Here is a 24,102-nt window from a genome sequence, read left to right as displayed (position 1 = left end):
GTGATACCATGGCGTCATCTGTTAGCACATGGTACTTACAGCTACTGCCTTGTATTCTTCTTCCTGAGAACATGGCAAAGGAATCCATTTCTGAAGTAAACAAATCAAATCTAAGAAACACTGTCAGTACCTTGACCCTTTTAGCTTCTTTCTTTAACAACAAATAATTTGGGGTCTCCTTCTGAGGGTGAGACAGTATACTGCATCTGGCACAATAGGATCTACACCTTCACGTGCTCAAGAGCAAGTTGCCATCCTGCACAGAATCCAGACCTCACAGAGCTCAGACCAGGACCAAGGAACCAAACCCAGAACAGGGACTCACAGCCTCTGCCTGGCACCCTCATCCTCCTCTCAGGCAGCTACTACAGCCAGCAGGGACAGAGTGCAGTTCTGATCAGGTGACAGACCCCATTTCCAGGGACTTCCCAACGTGAAGCCAGAACAAGAGACCAGTGTCCAAGTGATCAGAGTGGAAGCCTGGAAAGGATGTGGAAGCCCCAGCTCCATCTCCCAGGCATCTGCAGCCTGGCTCAGAAGGAATTTCAGCTGCATTCCCAAACATAGTCAGCTCTTTAAGGGTGAAGTCCATTTTTCTCAGCTGACTTACTTTCCTCTAAGGCAATCTGTGAACCACACTGGAACTCAGCCGGAACACCATCCTTTGAAGCCTGCTGAAACTTCACTTAGGCAAACATTTCTAAAGACATTTATTTAGATGTTTTGGCAGCACTTCCCAGACTTCTCAAACCAGAAGGGCTGCCTCGGTCTCGGCAATTGTATCTGTAGAGAAGGGCTAAAGACGATTTCAATGGCCTAAAAAGAGGAGCACCAGGCCAGTGCAAAGAACCTGGCCAGGGAATCGAAAGACTCCAGCCCTAGTCCCATGGCGTCCCAGCCCCGTGGCCATGAGGAAATGCCTTGCCATTGGTGGACCCCCTTTCTAAGCCCCTGCTGTGGCTCAGGATGGGTGGCAAGGGCTCTTGAACCTGTAGGTGGGAAAGAACCAAGCTGCAAATGTGTCAGTCAGTGAATGGGGCTCATGTGACTTTTTTAAATGGCTGAGGTAGACAGGATTTCTTTTTTAGCTTTCTTGTAGAGTTTATCTCAAACTAATAATCTTTGTAGCATTTTACAACTTTTGAAGTACTCGTAAATACATTATCTAAATTTAAGAATATTAAACTGACCATTGACTCTTAAAAGAAAGAAAGAGATAGAGAGAAAGGAAAGGAAAGGAAAGGAAAGGAAAGGAAAGGAAAGGAAAGGAAAGGAAAAGAAAAGAAAGAGAGAGAAAGGGAAAAAGGGAGAGAGGAAAGGAGGCAGGGAGGGAAGAGAGGGAAGGGAGGGAGGGGAATGAAGGGAGGAAGGGAGTGAGGGAGGAAGGAAAGAAGGGAGGGAGGGAGGGAGGGAGGGAGGGAGGGAGGGAGATGACCGAAGTATTGACCGGAAACGTGGCTCTATCCCTTGCCCCAATGATTTCTCTACATCCTAGCAAGATAGTGCCTCTTCCTGCCCACACGCCCATAATCCAGTTACTGGGATTACAGATAAATCATGTTACTTCTGTGAACAATTAATAGAATCTGTTTCCTTTTTTTCAATTATCCTAAAATAATGAGCAGAACCTTTTAACTTTTCTTCTTATTCTGTTGCTATTGCTCCAGTGTATGGGCTTGAGATGACAGCACTTGTAACAATTCTCCAATGCCTTTCTTTCCTCCTTTAAAATAAACCTTGAACTGGTAGCAGTTTCGCTGAACTACGAATGCTTTCTGTATGTTTTTTTCTGAGTTAAAATGCTTCCCATTAGATATTTCTAATACAACAGAAATGTTGAGATGTGAAAAATACATTGACATGCACCCACTCCTCAAAGAACTTTCTTCAGCAAGACATTTTTGAACCATCCATCCTCCTTTTCAACTCCCACACCCTCTGGATACCAAAATTTCTATAAATAAGACAAAGCATTTTGTTTCCTGACATAAATTTTGATTGTCCAGTGCCAAAAATAAAGTTGTCTCTTCATGGGGACAGCCAAAGGCACTCAGAGCTGGTCACTAGAGCTCACATCACACCCCAGAAACAGGCCAGACCTGTGAGAGGAAAGTATTTATGCAGACACTCTAGTCAAAACCAGGGTGGTTTCCCTATCAGAAGTTGTTTTCTGGATATAACTGATGTTTTGCTGGATAGGAACTTAGGAGTCTAACTGCCAGCACGTGATTTAAACTTATCTGGTAACACCTGCTACAGGCATCCCTATCAATGGGACTTCATTCTCCATTATCAGTTTTGTTTGCCAGATTTTCATGTTCCTTGTTAAGTGACCAACCAGGATATAAACAATTACATGGACATTGAAGAGTAAACACACTGATAATGGCTCCAAATTCCATTATCCAACACCTCGAGATCCCTAGAGATGAAAGGTAACCAAGTCCTAAAGAAGCAATAAATAATTTAATTAAAGTAAAATGGGGAAAAGGCCAAATACAAATATGAAATGAAGCTGTCGTAAGAGACCCTGAGACATCTGCTTTCTTTCCTGTGATTCAATTCACATTGTTCCTGTCCATTTTCCCTCTCTTGGTGCTTCATAATTCCCAGAGCTGACCTGAGCTTCCAGCCCTATCCAGAAGGTTCCACGCTACCTCTCTCTCACAAGTGTGTGTCTCCTCTTTATTCATCTTCTGTATTTCTGTTTATCCGCATGTCTGTAGATGGTAAAGCCACTCTTTAAATTCATTCTTTAGTTGCTCTTTCCATTTTGGTGAGAAATCAATCCCGAGTTATATATCATATGAATATAACGTGTGGAAAGACGTGTGACAGAACTGAATGGTTCCCAGCATTTAAGGACTAGACTTGGCCAGACACGGTGGCTCATGCCTGTAATCCCAGCACTTTGGGAGACCAAGGTGGGCAGATCACCTGAGGTCAGGAATTCAAGACCAGCCTGGCCAACATGGTGAAACCCTCTTTACTAAAAATACAAAAAAATAGCTGGGCATGGTGGTGCATGCCTATAGTTCCAGCTACTCAGGAAGCTGAGGCAGGAGAATCACTTGAACCCGGCAAAGCGGAGGTTGCAGTGAGCTGAGATCACGCCACTGCACTCCAGCATGGGCAACAAGAGCAAAACTTTGTCTCAAAACAAAAACAAACAAACAAAAAAAACTACGCTCTCATGTATGTTAATAAACCTTAAAGTATGTTTTACATCCTTCCCATCTCTTTTTTTTTTTTTTTTTTTTTTGTGGCAGAGGGGTCCGGGGGGACAGGGGTTGGACACACCTGTCAATTCCAGTCTGATGGAAGGCCCCTTAGAGGCAGCTACCCACACAGAGTGCAGAGGCTGACAGGCTGACCTGCCTAAGAAATCTCCCTCAGCCGAGACCTAAGGGCCTTCTAGACACATGCACGCCTTGGGGTCTGTCTCCTGGGAGCTGTGACAGATTAATGGGAAACAGATGATGTGAGGTTCTTATCTGATTAACGCACAGAGCTCATTTTTACCTAGAAAACAGAACCACAGGCAGAAACAGGTCACAGACTTGGGGTACAAAGGAGAGGTTTTTTATTTTTATTTTTAAAGGACCAAGCACTGGGAGTCTCCTGCTGCAAGGGGAGACTCAGTGTCAAACCCATCTCATGCTGAGGCTGCAGTTGGCCACTCAGGAGCCTTTGCAACAAGATGAACATCTTTGGAAGAATGAGAGATGGTTTCCAGGGCTTCTGGAGAATCAGAGGATCCTGGCATCAAAGAACAGAAAATAGGAAGTGTGATGACTCGATGCACCTGATGCCACCAGGGAGGAGCACAGCAAGGACACTGTGAGCTTAGCCACCATGATGTCCAGGGACAGGGCAAAGAGGGTGTACCACCTGCAGCTCCAAATCTAAGCTGCACGGTAGAGGCAGGACAGGAGCAGAAGCAGCTTCTTGTGGAATGCAGGACAGAGCCAGCCAGAAGCCCAGGTCCAGGGCCTGGAGTCAATGAAAGCAGGGCAGGTGGGCTAAGAGGGGAACAGATGGCCAGGGGATGGGATGGGGGTGTCTCCCAGTCAGGGAGCAGCCAGCTCCCTTTCTGCAGCATACAGTGGACGTGTGGGGAGTCTGCCATGGAGTAGACCACAGAGGGCCAGCTGCATCTGTGTGGATCCTACAGCAAGCACCCAGAGGGGCCAGGTGCCTGAGCACACACGCATCACCATTCAGGCCTCATGTCTCTCAGCACACAGTGCTCCATGGGCCTCATCTTTACTAGCTAGCACAGAAACAGCACTCAGGTGCTGTCAGAACAAGAGTGTCAAAAAGACAATTTGCTGTTTCCCATAGGAAACCTCTAGTTTTTATGGAAATTCCAAACTGACACAGAGCCAAGAAGCAGTAAGGACCACATGGGAATCCAGCTAATTTTCCAAAGGCCACCCTAGGGGCAAGTGAAATGTCAGAAAAGGAAGCTAGAGGGGGGCCTCCCTGCAAGCCAGGAGGGCTCAGCCATGAGAAACCAGCTCAAATTGATTAGAGGGAAAGACACCCAGAGGTGGAGGAAGGTGGTACCTGGCCTAGTCAGAAAACACAGTGAAGTGGGAGAGAAGTCATGCTCAGATTCACAGGCTGAAGAAGAAGGGCAGAACCTGGAAAGGGTCTGGGAAGAAAGGAGAGGGGACAGTGGTTGGGGGTCATGAATTACAGTGCCATTCCCCACCCTTCGAATACAGAAGCCCAGGGACCCCTATACTGTAGCTACAGGAGGCTCAAGCACTGGACAAAACCTGCACCTCACCTAAGCTGCCACCTCATGGCACACATATGTACACCACCTCCATCACCACCAGTGTAAGAGGGTACCGATGCAGGATCCTTTCCCATTAAGACTGCACACAGCCTCAGGACCTTGCTCAACACAGCGCCCCAGGGAGCCAATGCTCCTAAATCGGCTGGCTGTGAGATGAATCCCCTATGTTACTCTTGCACTAGGAGGTTCTTCTTGAGGAAATGTTGCACTATTTATAATTCATCTCTTTGCTATAACAATGTAGTGCAAAGCACATGGCTGCATGATAGGGCCTGCAAGAGAAAAATGCCTTGCAAATTATACATTGATGGCTTTTGCTGTTGATGTTTCTGTTGGGGGAAACTGGCATTAATGAAGTGGCCTTCTCTCATATCATTTTCTTGCCTTTAAAAGTTGCCTTTGTCCCTGTGACTTGACCATCTGAGTAATTAGATGCATCTTATGCAGAGATCACTTGCTTCAGCCCCCTTGACAGCCTCTGCCTGACTCATCCCTGTCCCTCAAAGCAGACCTCATCATCTCATAGGATTCTGAAATGCCTCTAAAGGCCCTTTGTGCCAGGATTCTTTCACAGCTGCAAGCATAAATGATATTTTGGAATCTTCACCCAAATTTTACACTTTTGTTTAACTCAATATTGGACACTTGAAAGGACAGGCCTCCTGGAACCCAGAGAATCAGTCACCAGGGTTTTCCTTTCTAAATGGGAAGACAGAATCTGCTTCAGAAAATTGAAGCCCAGGGGTTTTTAGCCCAACAAAATGCCTTCAAAGCCAGACAGTAAAAAACACTCACATATTAACTTTAGGGTCCTAACGACTTCAAACCTTATTTTTTTAAATCCTAGATTCCATTCCTCACCCCACAATTCTTTAGTTCCTTTCTCTTCATGATGAGATTTAGTTATCAGAGCCAGTTGGCCCTCTGAACATTTTTCTGGTGTCTGGAAACAGGATCACTTTTCAGGGACCAAAAAATTTATTTTCTCTAGCTAACCTCATAAAATGCAGACTTCTCATGTCTATTATACGTCTTAATTCTTATCTGTAAGTGTATGCCCACGATATGACCATCAAAATTTTCATTTCTTTGAAAGATCGAAGCTAGATTAAGAAGGCAAGTGCAGCGTTCGCTGCAATATCAAGTGGTCATACCAAAAATGTACGAAGAAATAAAAATTACATTGGAGATAAAGCACAGAGGTACAAAAGTTTGAGGCCTCTCTCTATACCAAAATCTCATTCCAACCTCCGGCCAAATGCTTCAGAGCCACTACACTACCAGAAAAGACCTGCTTCAGCTGCTAGCTGTAACCATCGAAGCAGAGCCCCTGTGGCCTTCATTTTTCGTGAGGGTTGCTGGGCTGCTAACCATAAAGGCTCACCCACCACACTCTCATCCCAAAGGGTGCTGGGTTCCAAAGTTAACACTGGAGAATTCCAAAAGCACCTCACCTCCAACTCATTAACATGCAGTCCTGGATTCTAAACATTCCTCTACTTAATAAAAATAGGAATGAAGGAGAAGAGAATGTAGGGTGAGGAAAGCATTATTTTTGAGACATTTACTTGATAGCATTTTAAGCCCAGGAGACAAACCCTGGTCCTGGATCCTTCCAGTCCAATTGTGGGTGGAAGGAACGTCTTCAGGGGAGTTGCATGTGGTGCTAGGCTGAGACAGCAGCCACTGTGCCCCACGCCTGTAGTATTAATATTTCAACTATTTCTTCTGTGGTAAAGAGGGAAATAACCTTGAGAAGAAACAAAGACTAAAACAACAGATGTGAAAAAGGTTTATTTTCTCCTTGTCATATTTCCGATTGTCATTTTGACTCAAAATTGTTCCGGGTATTGTTTTCTTTATCCATAAGAAATCTCATCTAACACTGCCATTTGGAAAGGGAAAGAATATGTCACAATAAGGGAAGGTACTTCATGAACATGATTGCACACATTCCATTTTCTATACATAACCAAAGTATAATATTTAGTGCTAATAAACCTATTCCAGATCTTGCTAATAGTAGGAAATGGAATTTTAAAAAAGGCTTTTAATACAAAGGAAAAACTTTTCCTTTTTTGGGTGTTGCTGTTAGTTTATACGGCCAAATCCTCTCATCTGACATAATCAGGCCTAAGGCAATTAATGGTAAAAGCTGATTAAAGCAGAAAATCCTTTTGAAAACAATACATAAAAAAATACATAAACATAAACAAGACCTTACAACATTTTGAACTCGCAGCTAATGTGGCAAAACATGCCGGTCTACCTGTGATGAGGCACAAATAGTTCTCTGAATAAGGATCTACCCATTGGAATTCCATGTAGACTTTCTTTTACAACTCACTCCAATAACAAGGTCTGATTTCCAGTCTAGTTTCTTTGAAGTCCAGCAGAGCTGAAGATGCTTATGAAGAGTAGAATCCTCTTAGATTTTATAATATTCCCCCTCACCTTTTATAGTTATCATAACACATTTACATTGACAGAAATGCTTCTGTAGTGACTAATTTTGAGTCTTTTCCAAAACAGTGAACTTTCAAAGAAGCAGTGACCTTTATGTAGTCATATTTAATTAGTTTATGAAATATTTGGTACTATTTCATTAAATTACATAATTCTGATAACCAGTGCAATTGGCATAAAGAGGTTTGTGAGCAAGCACAATGACTCCATAAACCCCAGGTCAACCCCAAGAGCAGGGAGCATGTGTGTCCTGGTTGAGTGTGGGTTTGAGGGGCTGTCGGTGCTCAGCATGCCACAGTATAAGATGTCACACATCTTACATCTATCACATGGGACGATAGGATACAGAAGTTCATAAGACAAGTCAATAACACAGAAGTTGTTTTTAAAACATCCTGTACCTGAAATATTTGAGTACATACTGCAAAGGAGTGAGTTTCCTTAAAAGGAGTTAGCTCATTTGGATTTGGATTGAGCTCATTTTCATGCAAGTCTGCTTTCTGCCACCTTACTATTCCTGGGAAAAAACAATTCATATTCATGTCCCAAATTTCTTGTAGTTATCAACTGTGTTTCAACATTTAACTTCAACACTGTTCAGTACATGTTATGTGCCTGGATTTGTTCTAGATCTGGGATGAGGGTAAGGGGGAAGTTTATCCAAAGTCGTGTCACAGACCTTTCCTTTAGATAGACATGATTTATACATATGAAATCACTGGGAAAACACGAAGCAGGTAATAAAAAAGCCACTGATTTAATATAAGTGCCCATATACATTGTACAGTTACTCAGTGCTACAAGCAGTTGAGAAGCAGAATAGTCAATGTTGGCTGGAGGTCCTTCAGATCTTACTTTGTTTCCAACAAGATTACCAATCCTCCTGACACCCTGACCTTTCAGTCCCTGAAGTTTGAGTCACCTGCACAATTATTCTTTAGCTGCAGAGTGAGGCAAAGGTTGTTACTCAAGACACTTGCAACCTCACCACCCTCCACACCAAATGAAGTGAAATCACACGGATTTCCCTCCATCTCCAGCCCTGGGTCTCCCCATCCCTGGGTCTCCCCATCCCTGGGTCTCCAATAGGGAAGCAGAGTGAAGGATGGACCGGAAATAATTTCCTTCACTCCACCCATGAATATGTTTCGGGTATAGACTAGGACTCAACAGGATGATCTATGCTCTTTTGATTAGAGGATTAAATGAAGACCACACCATACATTAAACAAAAGCAAAATTACTCAGATACTAAAAACTTCTAGGCATAAAGTGAAATTTAGTTCCTTTTTTTTCCTTCTTATGACATTATATTCTTGCCGCAACTTGGCCCATTACCAGGAGGAAACTGGGCCTCCCGCAGCAAGCCATTCTGAACCACAAATATGTTTCCTTGCTTAAGAGCATCTTGCCCTGTATCCACACGTACCCTCATCCTGCACTGACCCAAGATTTTCCTTTTAGTCACCTGATAACAACCTGGAGCCCCAGACTCCACTTGCCCACAGGCATGCCTCACAGAGCCACCAGGAGGCACGTGAAGATCAGGTCAATGTGCTAGAGGCTCACAATGGCACAGTCCCCAGAAGAACCTCATCTGCCCCAGCACTGCCAAAAGGCACCTCACCAGCAAGCTGTCTTACCTCACGCTCCAGTCACTAGCCAAACAGCAGAGGAAGCTGGAATGAAACAGGCCTTCAAAAATCATTGCTGGAAATTGTTTCACTAAAACTCTAAGAACTCATGATAGGGGCTAGTGCAAACAGATAGCATAACAGTGAATCTTTATTTTATTCCTATAAGTCGCGTCTTTCATCATACGTTTAGTTCCTGAGGGCAGGTGTCACTCACCGATGCAGGCATGGACCCTCACAGACAGCTGCGTCCTTAGGATGATGCTGTGCTTCTTGCCCCGCCTAACGAGACAGGAGACAAAACAGGCGCATCAGAGGAGTCAGCAGAGACACCTCACGTGCTGTCAATCCACGTGAAGGTTCTGACATACCCACTTAAGTGGGGATCCAGAGAAGCAGAGACCCACACTGAATAAGAATCTATCCTGAAATAATGTTGACATCACAGGACTTTCACAAAAATAAAATAAAGAAGTCTGACTTTGTTGGTCTGGCACATGCATCTCACTGCCAAGCTCCATCGATTCATTCCATCCACAGAGTCTGCACGTAGTCATGCTTGACCATGTTGGGAAAATTTTAAAATCTGTGTCCATGAAGTGAAATTCCTGGAATGTAACAACACAAATCTGCTTGATCATTCTCATGGCTATTTTTACCTTTTTGTGGGGGTGGGGGCAGATATAGGAAAAGGGAGCACATCATGGGGTAATCAGAACTGCTTTACTGTGTATCAATTCAAGACTGTGTTGGCTTTTCTCTTGTACTTTTACAGGAAAATGGGAATCTACAAAATAAGGCTTACAGACTACTTATCAGAAATGCCAATTTACACCACACCCCATCTCACCTCTGCTTCCTTCTCACTGCATTTCTCATGAGGAAGAAAAAGGGCAGACCTCCCCAGGTTCCACTCCCACTAGGGCCCATTCTGCTTTATGCAGAGAGGAATCAAAGCACAGAGCAGTTGGTAGAAGGAGATAAAGGGGAGAAAACATGAGTCCTGGCTACCCAACAAGAACAAAGGCTTTGAGGTTTGGAGAAAAGGGGAAGGCAGTGGACAAAGGAAAAGCAGAGCCAGCCAACAGCATGGCAGCAGGTAGTGTGGCAGGGCTCTTGGAAGCGGGATTCCCTGTCCATCCTCACCTCTCTCCACCAGGGCTTAATGTATAACAGAATCTGGCAGTGCTTTCCTGCCTCCTGGTGTGTGGTTGTGTTGGAGAGAAGGGAACACAGATCTCACCAAGGCACGCTACTAATACTGTGATTATGAATTCACAGTAATGACTACATCAATTACATTTTTTATTCTTCTGACCAGGTAGGAGACAGAAGTATGGTTTAAACAATGGTTTGTTGATTCTGATATGATTTGGTTGTGTCTCCAACAAAATATCATCTTGAATTGTAGCTCCCATAATCCCCACAAGTCATGGGAGGTAATTGAATCACAGGGGCATTCTTGTGATAATGAATAAGTCTCATGAGATCTGATGGTTTGATAAAGGGCAGTTCCCCTGCACACGCTCTCTTGCCTGCCACCATGTAAGATGTGCCTTTGCTCTTCCTTCACCTTCCACCATAATTGTGAGGCCTCCCCAGCAATGAGGAACTGTGACTCCATTAACCCTCTTTTTCTTTATAAATTACCCAGTCTCGAGTATATCTTTATTAGCAGCATGAGAACAGACTAATACAGATTCTTTTAAAGAAAAAAGGAAACCCAGCTGCATAATTGCAAAGCATGCAGTAGCCTCCAGCTGAGCAGCTGCTTCAAGTAGAGTCTGCATTCAGAGTCCCCTCAAAATTCAATGAGCCCCTCCATTTTCCTTTGTTCATTTGTTTTACATTTTTTATATGCAAGCCATTAGTCTCAAGAAGCTTGCAGCCAATACTCAATGTCTACAGAAGACAAGTTCAAGATTCCTGTAAACACAGACTTCCACAAAAACATATTCTCCACAAAAAACTCTCACTCTCAAAAATTCTGACATGAACACTCCTTCAACTCTTCTGACCAGACCAGAAGAAAGTTTTGATTTAAGTGCACCAAATTGAATTATAGACAGCTTTTTGTTTGACTTGCCAAGAAAGGTTTTCTGGGGTAGCGGGGACAGCAGCTAGGAGCAGAAAATCAGTGAACCCCTGCCGGGGGCCAGGCTCTAACTATTAGAAACGGTAAATCCTAGTCTTCCAATCTCAAGGATTTTCTGTAATTCGCATTACCAGCAGTTATAAGTCAATGGTAAATGTCAAATGAATAGCAGACAAAGAATATGCTATAGATGCCCAGAGAGAGAAAAAGCATGAGCTGGCCAGGGAAGACATTTCAGAATGCCCCAAGTTCTGGAGAATTTCAGAAAGAGGCCATTGGTTGCCCCTTCCTGTATCTTCAAACAACTGCAAAGTTGCACTTTGAGTGTGTGTTTCCCCACATAATTCTCTAGACCCACAGTGAGCATGTAGGGTGGTCACTCTGGGATTCCAGGCCTCTCAATGAAAACAATGACTGCCAAGACCCAGCAAGCCCACCATCCTGGAGGGGTCATCTTTTCCGGATGCCGAGAAACCAGGCAATTGGTTTGTTAAGCTAAACCCTAATGGAAATTAAGAGAGCATAGAAGAAAAAAAAAAGTCCTATTTTTTTTTAGAAGTTTAATCACTTACAATTCCTCTGCTTCAATATTCTAGCTCCTACCTTATCTTCGGCTGTACACAAAATCCTATACATGAAGAAACCTGCATGGAACTGGGAAACAAGGATGGTGGAAGCAGGCTGAGGTGGGGACGAGGCCCCAGATCCCAGGTTCAGAGAAAAGGAGGGGACCAGCTAAGGAAGAGGCAAGTGGGTGAAGAGTGTGGCCAGATTCAGCCAGGTTCACAACAGGGCATCTGTGACCTCTCACCCTTCCCTACCCCTGCTTCCACCCACCTCTGATGTAGGTACTACTTCTGTGTCCATTTTGCAGATGAGGAAAACAAAGCTTGTAGAAATGGTGTAACTTGCATACAGGGCTGGTGGAAACAGAAGCAGGGTTGAAAGCACAGAATCTGACTCCACGGTCACCTGCACCACCCTGCCTCTCACTGCACAATTGCCTCACTGTATAACCACCTCTAGGGCTTACAAAGGATAAAAAGAGTCCCTGGTTTTTTAGGGAACTGGTGTAACCTCAGTACTAAAACCTAACCAAAAAGACACACTGAAAATCTAAGATGCAAAAATCTAAGAAAATATTGAGAAATCAAATTATGCAATATGTAAAAATAATACAACAAGACCATATAAGACTCATCCCTTAGAGTTCAAGAATTAGAGTCCAATATAAGAGTTTTACATATATATAACATATCTATTATATATACACATATACGTAAGTCTTCTTGACTTCTTAGGAAAACCTTATTTGGTCTTATTGTATTTTCACATATTGTTTGCGCGCTCTCTCTCTCTCTCTCTCTCTCTGTGTGTGTGTGTGTGTGTGTGTGTGTGTGTGTGTGTTTAAATAAAATAAAACAAAGGACATCCACCATAAGATCCCTTTAAATTTGGTAGCTTCCCTCCACCACTATATTTTCTAATTAGTTAAAACTGACCTATTGGAGAAAGTTTCACTTTTATGTATTTCTTTTACATATGGCCATTTCCCTGCTACCACTGATTCTAAAAATCTTTTTGCTAAGTCCTTTGGCTTCTTTTAGGGAATTAATCATATCTGTTTAAAGACAATCATTTTATCCCTGCCTTTCCAGTATGTACACCCTTCTCTTCCTTCATGGCTAAAACTTTCAAAGTAAAATTAAAGAATCACAGGCATACTCCCTTCCCCACTATGGGACACTATGTCAGTTTCAGTTCAGAAATAGTAATAGTCGTTAACATTTACGGAATGCTTATCATGTGCCAGATGAGGTTCTAAGTACTTTTTACAGATTTAGTATTCAGAAAATTTCTATGACGTAGTGATAGGGTTAGGCTTTGTGTCCCCACCCAAATCTCATCTTGACTTGTAATCCCCAGGTGTGAGGGAGGGACCTGGTGGGGGGTGATTGGATCAAGGGGGTGGTTTCCCCCATGCTGTTCTTGTGATAGTGAGTTCTCATAAGATCTGATGGTTTTATAAGGGGCTCTTCCCACTTTGCTTTCTCACTCACTCTCACCTGCCACCTGTAAGATGTGCCTTTGCTTCTCCTTCACCTTCTGCCATGATTCTAAGTTTCCTGAGGCCTCCCCAGCCATGCAGAACTGTGAGTCAATTAAACCTCTTTCCTTTATAAATTACCCAGTCTCAGGTACGTCTTTATAGCAGCGTGAAAATGGACAAATACAGGTAGATAACATTATTGACATTCTAAAGATAAGGAAATCGAGGCCCAGAAAAGTTAAGCAATGGAGCTGAAGTCACACAGCTAGAAAGCGACAGAGCTCAGACTCAACCCAGGCAGTCTGACCCTAGAGTCAGTGCCCCTAACACCTCTGCAGAGCTGCCCCCCAGACGTGTGCTCCTCTCATTCATTCCCTCATTCTACTGGTGCCAATATCAGGCAGAAAAGGATGCTAAGCTGCTTACAGTGAATTCACATGGACAACCTCTCAAGATTTGCATCTTTAGACTATTATTTTCTGAACTCATACATACGTATGAGATGTACTCTATGAGATGCACAAAGTATATGGAGCTTTAAGACAGGAATATAGAAATCCTACCTGCATTTCCAGCCTGCTAGCCTGCCCTGAAGATTTCAGATTTGCCAGTCCCCACAACTGCATGAGCCAATTCCTTAAAAATAAATATTTCTAGATAGATAGATTACATAGATGAGAGAGAGAGAGAATAGGAACTGGTCCGTTTTCACACTGCTCTAAAGAACTGCCTGAGACTGGCTAATTTATAAGGAAAGAGGTTCAGTTGACTCACAGTTCCACATGGCTGGGGAGGCTCAGGAAATTCACCATCATGGTGGAAGGTAAAGGGAAAGCAGCACCTTCTTCACAAGGTGGCTGGGGAGAAAGCGATGGGGAGGGATGGGTGGGGGTGACTGCCAAACACTTTTAAAGCCTAAGATCTCATGAGAATTCACTCACTATCATGAGAACAGCATGGGGGAAACTGCCCCCATGATTCAATCACCTCCCACCAGGTCCCTCCCTCCACACCTGACAATCACAATTTGAGACAAGGTTTGGTTGGGGACACAGAGCCCATCCATATCAGATAGATAGATATTCTCTTGGTTCTGTGTCTCTGGAGAACGCTAATATAAAATTTGATATCTGCCTTCATAGGGCTTCCACATACCAAAGAGAGGCTGTCAGTATGTATTTACTGTAAGCACCTTAGCCATCCTTTTCTCCCTGATACCAGCATTCTCGGTTAGTTTTGCAGCTGCCACTCCTTTTGAGTCTGTGTTTTTGCAGCAAGATGAAGTGGAATGCGCCAAGTACCCAGAATCCAGTGACCCAGAAGGCAAGGCGGCTCAGCTTGACCTTAATCTCCCCAGGGAAACTCGGATTCCTTTCCTATCAGCACAGCCACTGCCAGGGAAACATCACCAGCTTCTGAACAGCCACTCTTTGGAGCAGGCAGCCACAACCAATGGGCTGCTCACAACCAAGGCCAAGGCTACCCAAGTGCCAAGGGGACTATCTAAAATAGATAAGCAACTCAAGGAAACCCCTATGGAGGCACATGCACCAGAGACACAATGGCACTACCGCTAAAAGAACTTTCTGAAACATCCTGCCTTCTCAGAATACACAGATTTCTGTTACAATAATATCAGTGGCCTTGGGAAAAGTCTGGTTTAACCAACTAAGGTTCACAGAAACCTGTGTGTTTCAGTTCTGACCCTGTGTCTCAAGGGAGCCTTTTTACAAGAGTAACATATAAAGCCCTTTGTGACTATAAGAACAAGTGCTTACATTATTTTATTGAGTGGTATAGAGCCAGAAGCTTGATGACTTTCTCCAGCAACCAACAGTGGAATCAATGCTCCCAAGTACTCCTCCACTTAAATTAGAAGAAATAAACTATGGTTTCAGTCAAGGATAGAAACAGATGTTTCACCATCTGGCAAAAGTAGGGACAAGGGCCCCCTCAACAGTTGCCCCAGGAGTAAAAAGCTCTTAGTAAGCTTCTGGAGCTGTGGGGCTCAACTGGCACTCCATCTCAGGGATAAAGAGATGGAGGAGGATTTGAACCAGTCATCAGCTAGTAAAAGGACAGTGCTAGCTAAGATTAACTTGCCCAGAAGCTCAAAGTTTAAGCAAGAGAGGCAGTTGCCACTACATTAATCTCCGGGTGTGTTCTGTTCTCCCCTGGCAGACTGTAGAGGTAGAAAAACATCGACTCTGAAGCCAGCTGTGTGATCTTGGACAAGTTACTTAACCTCTCTGAGCCTTGGCTTTATTGTCTGTAAAATAAGATAATGTCTACCTTCTCCTGAGGGTGTGAGAATTCAATCAATCAATGCAAGTAACATGCTGTGGACATGGCTGGCATGTGATAAATGCTGAATAATGTTAGGTAATACCCTTGTTGATATTACTGTTCTTTCAGCCACTTTCTCTCCCTCGTTCCATTCGTCTTAATGTCTGGATATTCTCACTTTCTGTATGTCTCTTGCTTCATTTTTGTCTGCCTCTTCTCATTCCTCCCACCTCTCTCCTCATCATACCTTTTTCTCATTCTCTCTTCACTGCCCATTCAAGAATCGACAATAATAATCCATTTGTTACTATTCGATGCTTTTTCCTGTTCTTCATTAAAGTTCCCATGATGTAGCATTTTAATTTTCTCAAGGGACTGTACTAATGTCTGTGCCTCCTGTGTGTGCAACTCTAAGTGCGTCAGCCTCTGAGGAATGAGTCATCTACTTTAACTGGAAGGTGTGAGGAGTCCGAGACACACAGGGGACCCAGGTGGAAGCACCCTGGGCAACATGTGCTACGACCAAAGTGTGAAGTTTGTGCACTTGGGGAAAAGGGACCTACCAAAACAGGTCACCTCTCTAGATACCTTCTCAGAGAGGCCAGTCTGGTTCTCTCATCTTCCAGTTTCCTTCACCCTCACTTCAACAAGACATGAGGCAGACAGAATGAACTTTCTCAGTCAACTTCCGCTCAGCTAGTGTCCTCTCATCACAGAAGCTGGAATTTCTCCCCACACCTAGCCCGGCCGTCACCAGCTCAGTGTCTCTCTTCCATAGTCATTCCCTTACACGTTTTTTGTAAGCTTTAATGAGGTATAATTTAGGTACCATAAAACCCACCTGTTTTATGGATATAATCCACTGATTATTAGTATCTTCATAGAGTTATACAGTCATTACAATCTAACTTTTTTAACTTTTTCATCAATGCAAAAACACCCCCAAACCTTCATACCCATCTGCAATCGCTCTGTGTCCCCACACTCAGCAAGAGGCAACCACCAATCTACTCTGTCCCTCTAGAGATGTGTCTTTTCTGGCCATCTCATACAAATGAAATTAAACAGTACTTCACCTTTTGTGTCTGGCTTCTTTCACATGGCCTAATGTCTTCCAGGTCATCAGATATCGGATATATGATTTACAAACATTTTCTCCCATTCTGTGGCTTGTGTTTTCACTTTACCAATTATGTCTTTTGGGGATGCAAAAGGCTTTAATTTTTATGAAGTCCAAACTATTTTTTTCTCTTGTCACTTATGCTTTTGTCATATCTAAGACATGGAAAGCACATGTGGCAAGAACCATGACTCTGCCTAACCCAGTCATGGAGACTTGCTCCTGTTTTCCTCTGGGAGTTTCATTGTTTTGGCTCTTACACTTAGGACTATGGTCTGTTTTCAGTTCATCTTTGTGTCTGGTATGAGGTCCTTGACATCTTGATTAGCTCATTCTCTTGTCTTCCACCCTCACGTACCCTGTGATGGGACACAGCCCTTGTTCAAGCTGTTCACAGATTTCAGCTCCTGGGAAATCCTGCTGGCTCTCTTCTCAGCCCCCAGTCTCTCCTTGCCAGCCTCTGCCCCCACCACCCTTCTGCTTTCTCCCCCTTCAGACACCCTAAATCTCCTGCTCACCACTCCCAGCCTTGCCTTGCTCCTCTCACAACTTGCCTTTGTGGCACAGTGTCCTCAACCGCCCATTCTTTGGAATGTCCTCTCTCCTTGCGGAGGCAGATGCTGCTGGTTACCCACTCAATACCCATTTCCCTGTCTGCCTTATAATGGGAATTCAATTGTGTTTGGAGTGACAATGTATATTCCACAATGTGGCACTCTACAATGTGGCACAGTTCTCATCAGTGAACTATAGATGGAAGTCGCTGGTGGAGCTTCTGGAAAGCTCTTTAAAAGCAGCACACCCAGCCAGCACCAATACTGCTCTTCACTCTTCTCAACTAAGGCAGGGACCACTGGCTGTCACCTAATATTCATAGCGATAGCAGGAGAAGGTTAGCTGGATACAGCCCACAATTCACTGTGCCCTCGAGCCTCTGGCCAAAATCATATGAGTGAAAGCTATGTGCACGCAGAAATGGGCATGCACTCCCTTCGTCCCTTTCCTTCTTTCTAGGGGCTGAGATACAGATGAGATGGTAAGAGTGGAAGGAGCCACCTAGACCCAGAGATGGAATCCTTGCGGTCAGGATGCTATAGCTATTTTACAGTTCCAAAGAGTATTGCCTGTATTTGGAATCTTATACAAGAAAAAAACTTTTATTTTATTTAAACTGCCACATTGGGAGATTTCTTGGTTGCAACAGAGAAGACTGCATCCTAACCAATACATGCCTCCCTGTCTTGATATGACAAGGGTGTGGGGCAGCTGCATTGTAACTATGATGAAACACGAAAGACAAAAGCCAGATCCTAAGGATGGTAGGGCATAAAGATAAAACAAGCCCAGGTTCCTAAGAGTATCATGGAATCAACATATTGTACTTGAAACTGTATAATTATCCACTGATTTTCTTAGAGTGGCCTTTGTTTTATAGAAAAATTTCATAGAAAGTAGAGAATGTTCTCATATATCCACACTGCCCCTCCCCACCCACCCATTTCTCCTATTAACATCTTGCATTAGTGTGCAAGATGTTAATCTGTTACAACAGATTAGCTGATATTGACACATTATTAACAAGCCCATAGTTTTACTTTATAATTCACTGTGTTGAACAGTTCTATGAGTTCTCACAAATACATAACGTTCTGGATCCAACATTACAATAACATACAGAGCAGTGACACTGCCCTAAAGATCCCCTGTGCTCCACCTGTTCATCCCTCCCTACCCATCTCCCAATCTCAACTCCCACTCCGCAACAGATCTTTTCACTGTCTCCATAGCTTTTTGCCTTTCTCGGAATGTCATATATTTGGACTCACAGTATGTAGCTTTTTCAGACTGGTTTAACTTCACAATGTGCATTTAAGGTTCCCCCATGTCTTTTCTAGCTTGATCACTCATTTCTTTTTATTGCTAAATAAAAAATATTTCATGGTATGGACAAATACTATGGTTTGTTTACCCATTCAACTACAGAAGGACATCCTGTTTCCAAATTTTGGCAATTATGAAAAAAGCTGCTGTGAAAATATGTGCAGGCTTTTCCATGGACATAAGTTTTCAACTCATTTGGGTAAATACCCAGAAGCACAATTGCCAAATTTTATGGTAAGCCTAAATTTAGCTTTGTAAGAAACTACCAGACTGTCTTCCAAAGTGGCCGTGTCATTTTGCATTCCCACCAGCAATGAATGAGTGTTCCTGTTGCTCCACATCTTTGCCAGCATTTGATGATATCCGTGTTTTTTTATTTTAGCCATTCTAAGGGGTGTGTAGTGGTATCTCATTTTTTTAAATGTACATTTTACATTATATTGACATGTAATGTTGGATATCTTTCTATATGCTTATTTACCATCTGAATGTCTTCTTTAGTGACATATCTGTTCAGATCTTTTGCCCATTTTTTAATCAGGTTGTTTTCTTATTAAATTTTAAGAGTGCTTTGTATATTTTGGATACTTGTACTCCATCAGATACGTTTTGCAAATATTTTCTCCCAGTCTGTGGCTTGTCTTTTCATTGTCTTAATATCCACTTTTTTTCCATGATAAAAATATAGTCAAAAATTTTAAGCCACTGTTATCTGGGTTCTTTGCCACATGCAGCTAAACCTGAGTCTCTTACTGATGTACAACACCTGGGTTATGGTTTCAATGGATCATCTGGGTGACTGCTAACTTTCATTTTCCCTACAGCCAGGGCCTGGTCCTCTCCTCACCTGCATCCTATGGCTGGCCCTCCAGGACACGACCTGCAGACTCTGTAGCTCCCTCCAAGGAAGCACCCCCAGCCTCTCCAGTATTCCAGCCTTCTCACCTGGGTCCCCAGCCAACATTTCTCACTAGCCACCCCACACCTTGTGTGTGGCTTGCCATAACCTCAGACTAACAGGTATAAACCCCTCCTCCCCTTTTCAAAATTGCCTCCACTGTATCACCTCACTATTTCCCTAACTAGTCCACCATTCTGTGCACTATTCCCCTAATGCCACAGGTCCATTCCATTCTCTTGTGTCCCTCTACACGAGCTGGCACCATGGCTCCAGATTCCCAGCCCCCTCCCTCCCCAACCCTGGGTGAGGCCCCAATCCACTCACCTTCCTCGGCTACCAGGTTTAGGTTCATTAGGCCACTCCCTGCTTGTCCCCCCAGGGGGTTACATCTGATCAAGGCCTCCCACTCCAAGTTCTTCCCACTCACCCCCACATAGCCCCCTCATCACTTAAGGAGTTCTGTGGGGGCTCTCTTTGCAGGTCATTTTTCTTCTGTCTGACTCCAACCCACATACCTACCTGATGTCATCTTTACCCTCATACATCCTGGCATTTAAAGGCATTTAGAACCTTTGATTCCAGTGTCCATTCAGCATGGGAGTTACTTCATTCTTGCCTGACTTACTGCAGCCTTTTCAGGAATGCCGTCTTTCTCACGCAGTGGTTCTCAACTTTGACTGCACACTGAAATCACCTGGAAGCTTTGAAAATCACCTCTGCCTGGGCCCACCCCTGAGTTCTGATTTCATGAGCCTGAGGCTGGGCGTGGCAGGGAAGGTTCTAAAGTTCTTCAGGGGGTGGCAATATTCTCCAAGACTGAGAGCCTACGCTGCAGGTTCCCAAACAAATATCTAACCACCTGGACAGCATTTTTCTTTTTTTTTCTTTTTCTTTTTTTTTTTTTTTTGAAACGGAGTCTTGCTGTGTCAGCCAGGCTGGAGTAAAGTTGTGCAATCTAGGCTCACTGCAACCTCTACCTCCTGGGTTCAAGCAATTCTCCTGCCTCAGCCTCCTGAGTAGCTGGGACTACAAGCACGTGCCACCACGCCCAGCTAATTTTTTGTATTTTTAGTAGAGACAGAGTTTCCCATGTTGGCCAGGCTGGTAGCGAACTCCTAACCTCAAGTAATCCACCCACCTTGGCCTCCCAAAGTGCTGGGATTGCAGGCGTGAGCCACCGTGCCCAGCCTGGACAGCTTTTTTTAAAAAAGCAAGATTCTGAACCTCACTCCAAACCTTCTGAAGCCAGAACCTAGAGATCAGCAGTTCTGGCACCTGGAACTGGTGTGCAGGGCCTCTGGGCTACCCACTCAACCCAGCTGAACTCAACCCTAATGGCTCCTTTGGTTTTAAAGGGCCAGTTTTCTCCCCCACTGAGAGCAGGGGCAGAACTTGATGGCCTCCACTTTGAGCCTTGCATAGCACTATGAAGACAAGAGCTTGAACCTGTCACTGATTAGCCACAAGGCTTCAGCCAACACACCTGCACCCTCCACTCAGGATAACTACCTTAAGAGGAAAAAAAAAAATCAGGGAACGTCTACCTTTCTTCCCTTCTGCACCCTCACCAGAATCTCTCTCTTAACCTGGGGGTTTCGTTGGTTTCTTGTTTCGGTTTGGTTTTTTAGGTTCAGTAGATTTTTAGACTTATGTTCAAAATCTATTCTGTGATTTCCCATTCCACCAGTCTAAAATGCAGAGGAAACCTGGACAAATGTGTGAATGGGTGAGGTTAACTTTTGTATTATATCATAAGAAGAAGAAATTGCTTCCATTCCTTCAACCCTGATATTTTGAGATGCAAAGACCTCTTTGAGAATCCGATGAAGGCTTTGAAATACCTCCCCACCAAAATCCCACAAACCTACAAACTGTACAGAAACCTCAGAGGTTCATGGGTCTCAGGGCCCATGATCTGCAGGCTGAGAAGTGAGGTGTCCAAGAATAACAGCAGAGCCAGTCCCAAATCCCCAGGTTCCCCTAAACAGGTCCAGCACAAAGCTGGCAGGACCCATGTACCCCTGCAGATGGGACTCCGCATGGCCCTTCTTAACCTTTCCCAGATGCACATCCAGCCATGATTTCTAAGCCACCAGCCTCACATAGACACATGGGCCCAGGGTTGGAGGACTACCAGCCCCCTTGGCAAATGAGAGAAAGTGAACAGCATGACACAGCCAATAAGCAGCAGCTATCTTCACAGCCAACCCTGTGGCACGGGCCTGAAGGGAGTCATGCCAAGGAAAAGGTGAACGCCCCAAGTTACCTGAAGTTAGGAGCACCTGTGAATGTGTATGCCATGTCCAGCCACCACACTGGTCCTCACGATGTCCCTGAAACATCATGGTTCTCAGGTCCACTCTTGGCTCAAGCCACACTCCCACCTGGCTGCACCTTCCAAATACCCAAAGCCACCATATCCTCCAGGGCTTGCCTAAAAGCCCACCTTCTCCATGACAGTGCCCTGTGGACCCAGGCTGGCATTGGTTTCCTTTCAGAGACACTGAGGGTAGCAACAGGCAAAAGAGCAGAGGTTCTGGCCCAGCTCAGCCCTGTGGGCAAACCTCCATTGAGGTCTCTTAACTAAAAGTTGAGATCTCAGGGCACCTGACCTGCATAGAATCCTCTGGGTCTAAATTCCAGTGGTTCCCATCTCAATGTATCATCTTTCCAGAATTGGACTGTAATTATAACAGAGGCTAACAGTTTTGAGTGTGTATTATGTATCAGGAACTAGTTAATGTTTTAGATACGTTATCATATTTTACTTCGAAACAACCCAAAGAGGCAGTATTATGATAATATTGCCCCCAATTATAAGGAAACTGAGGTTCAGAGAGGTGAAGTTACATCCCCAGGGTCAAACAGCCATGAGACTAATGGTAAAGCCTGTGTCCCTAACCATTATGCTACACTGCTCTCCTCAGGTGCCAGAGACCCCATCAGGACCCCTCTTCATACAGCAAGATAAATGGGATTGGGCCATATTTTCCTTATTCTGTAAATAAATGTTACAAGTGTCCTCATTTTATAAACTCCTATCAGAGGTAAAGTGGCTTGCCCAAGGCCACACAATGACAACGTCAGGAAAAATAACCTGGAGGCTGCAGGCTTCTCTGTCTGCTGCACCAGGTCATGCTTGCTAATTTCCCTGGCCTCAGAAGGTGATGAACAGACCTGGCTCTATTTTCTTAGCATAATAATTGCTTTGTCCTTCTACTTTTGAAGGTCTTTCTCCTCTTCTCTGACTAGCTAGAGCCTGAGTGATAATTCTAAACGAGAAGTTAATTTTTAGTCTTGGCATAAAAGTGCAGGGTAATGGACAAGAACAAAGAAGCAAAATCCTCCAGCAAGGAAACTCAGAACACATGGTATGAAAAACATCACAATTTTCACACAGACTCATACATCTTCATTAGATGGCCACAATATTAGCAGACATTTTGCTATAACTGACACAAAGAAATCAAGAGAAAAAAATGGTATTTGCCATTTTCATACCTCCAAAGGGCAAATCTTAACTGGGAAGCAATTATATTTTAACTCCCCCACATGGGAGACACACAGACTTTGTCAAATGCCACACATCTAGGAGAGGACCTAAAAAGTCTATTTCAACGATACAAACCCTCACTCTAGGGTGATTTGGGGGCACACTTGTCAAATGTGTAGCTATGCATGCCTATAATTCCAACACTTTGAGAGGCTAAGACAGGAGGATTGTTTTGAGTCCAGGAGTTCCAACCAGCCTAGGCAACATAAGGAGACCCCGTCTCTACAAAAAAATACAAAAATTAGCCAGAGCAGGAGAATCATTTGAGCCTGAGAGATGGAGGCTATAGTGAGCTGTGACTGCACCACTGCACTCCAGCCTGGGTGACAAAGAAAGACCCTATCAAAAATAATTAAAAATTTAAATTTTTCTAGAAAAAATTTTAAATGTGTAGCTATTCAATATCTTTTGGGCTACCTTCCTCTGTAGTTTCCCAAGTCTTGAGTCCCACCTCCTCATCTTGCCATAATTCATTTTCCCAGCAACCCTAGCTACTAGAGTATAGAAATGGGATTCAACCTCTACCTATTGGATGGACTCATGGCCAAGTGATGATTCAGAAGGGAACAAAGTGAGAATACAAGAACCAGAATCTACTCTGGGGAGTTTATAGCAGGATGCCCTGGCTCTTTGGGAACAGCTGTGGAGGAAGTGCCAGCATCTGGAGACAGGTGTTGCCCAGGTGAACTGTAGTGTCAGTGATGGATGATGGCAGCAAAGCTGTTTCAACTGGAGACAGTGTTTTAGACCAGGACCAATTGTCCTTGCAGGAACCAACCTCATGCCACCAAAGGTGCCAATGTACATGCTGCATAGAACCTAAAGTACCTTTGCCCAGAAGCCCCGGGATGGCAGAAGAGCACAGTCTTGGGAATTGGTCACATCTGTGTTCAAACTTGGCTTTGCCACCCCAGACATTTAATTTAACTTCTGACCCTTGGTTGTCTCAGATGAAAAATTGAGACAATAAAATCCAATTACATGACTAGTATGATAATTAATTATTAAAGATCTTGTGAATAGGGAGCCTAATATAGTACCTGGCATAATAGCTGATCCAAAAATATTATTCTTCTCCCACACCCTTTATTCTTATTGCTTTTATCAATACATTAGCACTTTTTTTCTGAGCTGTCATCTCCAAATCATTCAAGTTTTGATAAGAAAGAAGAAAACAAAAACGAGGACAAGGTCCTCAAGCACAACACCACTAGAGACATTTTTCAAGCTGACAATGATCTACTCATAACATTCCCAGGGTCTGTTTGATCAATGAGCCATGAAGTCATCCAATTAGACTATCATCTAG

General features: G+C 43.8%; 1 protein-coding gene across 12 annotated transcripts in view; it reads right to left on the bottom strand.

Moving 5' to 3' along the window:
- FHOD3 (formin homology 2 domain containing 3) overlaps positions 1-24,102 on the bottom strand; it is a 483,155-nt gene that overhangs the window by 399,308 nt on the left and 59,745 nt on the right. For 11 of the 12 annotated variants that reach the window (XM_016933551.3, XM_016933549.3, XM_016933541.3 and 8 more), the window contains exon 3: positions 9,125-9,189. The exons of the other annotated variant lie outside the window; for it this stretch is intronic. In XM_016933551.3, coding sequence (XP_016789040.1) covers positions 9,125-9,189 — 65 coding nt within the window. The remainder of the gene's footprint in view (positions 1-9,124; positions 9,190-24,102) is intronic. 12 annotated transcript variants of the gene reach the window in all.

This window comes from Pan troglodytes, chromosome 17, assembly GCF_028858775.2.
Source record: "Pan troglodytes isolate AG18354 chromosome 17, NHGRI_mPanTro3-v2.0_pri, whole genome shotgun sequence".
NCBI classification, from domain to species: domain Eukaryota; kingdom Metazoa; phylum Chordata; class Mammalia; order Primates; family Hominidae; genus Pan; species Pan troglodytes.
The sequence above is the reverse complement of the archived record's forward strand: the minus strand, read 5'-3'. Positions and strand labels throughout refer to the sequence as shown.